Below are 5054 nucleotides of genomic sequence, written 5' to 3'. Positions count from 1 at the left end.
ATCTAAAAATAAGAAGATCTTTTATTTATTATTATTTTTAACTTTGACTTAACTTTTTACTTGATATAATACATCAAATAATACCAACGGTAAACATTTATTTTACTAAAAATAATACCAAAAAACACAAACTAAAAAAGACTGCAAAATAATGATTTTTAATCCCAACTAAAAGAAAAAGTAGTAAAATTCTAAATTTAGGATTAAAAGAAAAATGCTAAGAAAATTGTCAAGCACCATATATTGTTATTAGTTGGTGCAATTTAATTTTAGCTCTTATACATTTTTTTTTATAAATCACATCAAACACATTATATATCCAATTACCAAAACTCTATCGTGTGATTATAGCTTGATAGTTTCTGAGTGTACAAAACATAACATTTATCCTATTATTAAAACTCCATAAATTTTGATTTAATAAATAATATTAAAAATTACTAACCAGGGATATTTATTAGGCCAGTTCTATCCATTAAATGTATTTCATGTATATCTATTGGTTTAATTTAAGTTTATTCGATATTTTAGACCTAGTATTTATTAAATCGGATTGGATCCATTTAATATTTTATATCCAGTATCTATTGATTGAATCCATCAAATTCAAGAACAAAAAATTTAATATTAATTTTTATATATACATATACTTATAAATAACATAGAATTTAATTACTCATTTAAACTAAATGAAAAATTAATTAGTTCGATTGGGTTGTAATTTGATTGATCAATTGTTATTTTGATTAAATCGATTTATGTACATTTTTATTGCTAATCAATCACAATATACTACATCGTGTTAAACACCTTAAAATAACTAATAGCAATGCTCGAATTAAAATGAGACAAAATTTAAAGGGCAAAATCAAAATAATAGCAAAATTTTACAAAAGGGCACAATCGTAATTTCACATACCATCATCATCTTCTATAAACCTCAATTTTTCGACGACCTTCAGATCGTGCCATTTCCATCTCTCTACTTTCTCTCTCTAAAAAACCTCTCTTTCTCTCTCTAACCTCTTCGCCGGAGAAATGGATCCCGTCAACGAGTGGGGAAACACTCCTCTCAATGTTGTCGACCCACAAATCCACGACCTAATCGAGAAAGAGAAGAGGCGTCAATGCAGAGGAATCGAGCTAATCGCATCCGAGAATTTCACCTCATTCGCCGTAATCGAAGCTCTCGGAAGTGCCCTAACCAACAAATACTCCGAAGGAATGCCCGGAAACCGTTACTACGGTGGAAACGAGTTCATTGACGAGATCGAGAATCTTTGCCGAAGCAGAGCCCTTGAAGCTTTCCATCTCGATGCAGCGAAATGGGGTGTCAATGTCCAGCCTTATTCCGGTTCTCCAGCTAATTTCGCTGCTTACACGGCTGTTCTTCAGCCTCACGATCGTATCATGGGTTTGGATCTACCTTCCGGTGGTCATCTTACTCATGGGTATTATACCTCTGGTGGTAAGAAGATCTCTGCTACTTCGATTTATTTCGAGAGTTTGCCTTATAAGGTGAATCAGAGTACTGGTTATATCGATTACGATAGGTTGGAGGAGAAAGCTTTGGACTTTAGGCCTAAATTGATTATCTGTGGTGGTAGTGCTTACCCTAGGGATTGGGATTACGCCAGATTTAGGGCTGTTGCTGATAAGTGTGGTGCCCTTTTGCTCTGTGATATGGCTCACATTAGTGGACTTGTTGCTGCTCAGGTAATTTTGTTTTTATATATATATACATATATATATATATATATATATATTAGATCAGATCTGTGTGTTTATCGAATTTGGTGATTTTTGTTTTCATGGATCTGAGATTTACTATTGTTGCATGTAGTATTTGTTTATTGAATTTGTGATTTATATATTTAATTGATTCAAATTGGGATTGCTAACTACTGTTTAAGTGTAGATCTGTTGTTGTAGAAATGGTATTTAATTATCAATTGAGTTAAGTATGTATTAGAAATGGGGTTAATTTGTAAGTGTTAAATAATTTATAAGTAAAACATTTTAGATGCTTTGTGTAAAAATCCTAATTTATGTTTTCATGGATCTGTGATTTACCATTGTTGCATGCAGTAGTTGTTTATTGAATTTGTGATTTATTTATTTAATTTAAAGATTGGGATTGTTAGGTACATATGGTTGTCTTGTTTAAGTGTAGATCTGTTCTTGTGTTTCATTTATGTAAATTTATGAACCTTTCAGAGCTGATTTGATCCTTGCTGACGTGTAGAAATGGGGTTAATTTATAAGTGTTGAATAATTATGAGGAGGAATTAACTATTGGACATTTTTTCTCTAGAAATCTTGAATTTCCTAATCACATGTAGTTATTATTTCTTAGCTAGTAATTTGGATCTAAAGAGTGGACCGGTGCAGATTTAGTCTTTTGAATCTTTGATACCTTGTTATTGGCTCCATTTGATTTTACCCTGTTTTAAATTTTTAATCTTTTTATATTCATACGTGTGTTTCAAGTTTCAATTTTTATAAATTATGTTGGACTATTACTCCTACCTAATCTTGTTTGTTTGTTTGTTAGGAATCTTTGACTTAGTGGGGTTCTTTTCGAATCTAATAATGTTATTTTTTTTTGTTATGGTATTAGGAAGCTGCAAATCCATTTGAGTACTGTGATATTGTCACAACTACAACCCACAAGAGTCTAAGGGGTCCGAGGGCTGGTATGATCTTCTACAGGAAGGGTCCTAAACCAGCCAAAAAGGGCCAACCCGAGGATGCCGTTTATGACTTTGAAGACAAGATTAACTTTGCTGTTTTCCCTTCCCTTCAAGGTGGTCCTCACAACCACCAGATCGGTGCTTTGGCTGTTGCTTTGAAGCAGGCTGCAACCCCGGCCTTCAAGGCTTATGCTAAACAAGTGAAAGCTAATGCAGTTGCTCTCGGAAACTTCCTTATGGCCAAGGGATACAAGCTTGTCACCGGAGGAACTGAGAACCATCTTGTTCTGTGGGATCTCAGGCCTCTCGGTTTGACTGGTATAAAATAATTTTTTTCTCTCTCGTTCTCATTTGTACCTCGTAAAATATTACCATTATTTTGTGCTTGACATTCTTTCCTATTGATTTTTCAGGTAACAAGGTAGAGAAGCTATGCGATCTTTGCAACATTACTGTTAACAAGAATGCTGTTTTCGGTGACAGCAGTGCCTTGGCTCCCGGTGGTGTTAGAATTGGTAAGCAATGAGAAAATATCGACCCTTTATATTTCTTCACTATGTCATGAACTTTTTAACTTACTGTGATTAAACTGGCAGGTACTCCGGCCATGACCTCAAGAGGTTTACTCGAGAAGGACTTCGAGCAGATCGGAGACTTCCTTCACCGGGCCGTGACCATCACCCTAAACATCCAGAAACAGTATGGAAAATTATTGAAAGACTTCAACAAGGGTCTTGTGAACAATAAGGACATCGAAGAGCTCAAGGTTGATGTCGAGAAATTCTCAGCATCATTCGACATGCCCGGATTCAAGGTTTCCGAAATGAAGTACCAGGATTAAGTCTTATAATATGACTTGTTGCACTTGTTATAAATATATAAAAATGCCTTTGGAGGCTCATAAAACTTTTCTCTTTTATAATTCAAACCTCTTCTTAATGCCCTTTTGAAAAGGTTAAAGAGAGTGTTAAGAAAAAGAAAAAGAAGTAAAGAATCTTCTGGTTTTTTTCAAGTGTTTTCTTAGGTTATAGATGTTTTGCAATTTGTTTGGTTGGTATGGGTTATGAGAATTTGATATTACCATTTTCTCGATAACTATTTGTAATTTTTTTTTGTATCTCATGTTTCTTTTATCATTGCAATAAACACAACTAATGATGAATTCTATAAAATTTTGAATGAGCAAAGAACTATAGAATGGAACGATTTTTTATTTTTATTTTTGGCTAGTTAGAATTTTTGCCATCTTTGCCATGTGTTGAGTTATGTTTCTATTAAAATTTATTTTTTCGTGAGCTATTAATTTTACTAATGGATGCTTGAAGTGGATAAATGTTTAAGGGAGATGAATTGGTTGTGTAGTGGACATGAATTGGTATATTTAAGGTTCAAAATTTATAGGACACGATTTCTTAATAATCTCAATAGTTGTATGTAAAAGTTTGGGAGACATGGTTTTATTATTTTAATTAGAATTTGACATTTTCAATGTACTTAAATACAAGTAGTAACACAAGTTGCATTTTTGTAATATATCATGTATTATATATATATTTTTAATTTTGAGTAGTTTCAAAATTTCTACAAAAAGTTCCCTTTTGATTATTTGTTATTGATCTGTTTTGTGCTTGATTTTTGCATGTTGCCTATTAATGATGATTTAAGTCATTTTATCTTATTAACACAATAGAGTCTCAGATTGATTATATCACACCAGATTGTGAATAGAATTTGGATTTGTTAAAAAGAAAATTTTTCAGCTGCTGATATGGATCCTATTCTCACCATTCCTCTTTCTTTCTGTGCTCCAGTTGATTGTTGGGTTTGGAACTATCATGTCTCAAGTGAATACTCAGTCCAAATCGTGGAAGACCAAGATATCTCTTTCAACCTCTATGTCTCCAATGTCTTGGTGGAAAACTTTTTGGGGTTTAAAACTACCATCAAAAGTGAAAATTTTTGCTTGGAGGATTATCTACCACTCCATACTTATTGCTGCTGCATTATTTCAGAGGAAAATTATCACTTCTGCTGCTTGTAGCTTATGTTCCAATGCATGGGAATCGGTTAGACAGACATGATGCTATGTTTAGTTGTAAACATGCAAAATCTGTTTGGCGTTCATCAGACTACACATTTTACTTTCAAGTAACAAGTAGGAATAGGATGAAGGAGGGTGATTTTCTTATTCATTTGCAACTACACATACCATAAAAAATCTCCCTAGAAAACTACTGAAATATATGCAAAATCAATTGCATATCTCTGCAATTTCTAGCAGAATTTGTCCATTAACTTGGTCCCTCAAGTGTGTTCTTCAGTAGCTAATCATGTACCATGACAGGCTCCTCCTCAAGGTCA

The 5054-nt window shown here is 33.2% G+C and overlaps 1 protein-coding gene across 1 annotated transcript; it reads left to right on the top strand.

Annotated features, from left to right (window-relative positions):
• Positions 1 to 818: 818 nt before the first annotated feature.
• On the top strand, positions 819 to 3865 carry LOC115722401 (serine hydroxymethyltransferase 4). Its single transcript, XM_030651604.2, has 4 exons — positions 819 to 1716; positions 2621 to 3011; positions 3107 to 3208; positions 3290 to 3865. Exons 1-4 carry the CDS (start codon positions 1039 to 1041, stop codon positions 3532 to 3534), a joined length of 1416 nt encoding a protein of 471 aa, XP_030507464.2. The 5' UTR covers positions 819 to 1038; the 3' UTR covers positions 3535 to 3865.
• Positions 3866 to 5054: the final 1189 nt, after the last annotated feature.

This window comes from Cannabis sativa, chromosome 9 (assembly GCF_029168945.1).
Source record: "Cannabis sativa cultivar Pink pepper isolate KNU-18-1 chromosome 9, ASM2916894v1, whole genome shotgun sequence".
Taxonomy (NCBI): domain Eukaryota; kingdom Viridiplantae; phylum Streptophyta; class Magnoliopsida; order Rosales; family Cannabaceae; genus Cannabis; species Cannabis sativa.
The sequence above is the reverse complement of the archived record's forward strand: the minus strand, read 5'-3'. Positions and strand labels throughout refer to the sequence as shown.

Coding starts and splice junctions, on each gene's coding strand:
- LOC115722401 (XM_030651604.2), top strand. CDS start 1,039: ATGGATCCCGTCAACGAGTGGGGAAACACTCCTCTCAATGTTGTCGAC. Junction 3,012..3,106: donor CAGGCCTCTCGGTTTGACTG/GTATAAAATAAT, acceptor TTGATTTTTCAG/GTAACAAGGTAGAGAAGCTA. Junction 3,209..3,289: donor TCCCGGTGGTGTTAGAATTG/GTAAGCAATGAG, acceptor TTAAACTGGCAG/GTACTCCGGCCATGACCTCA.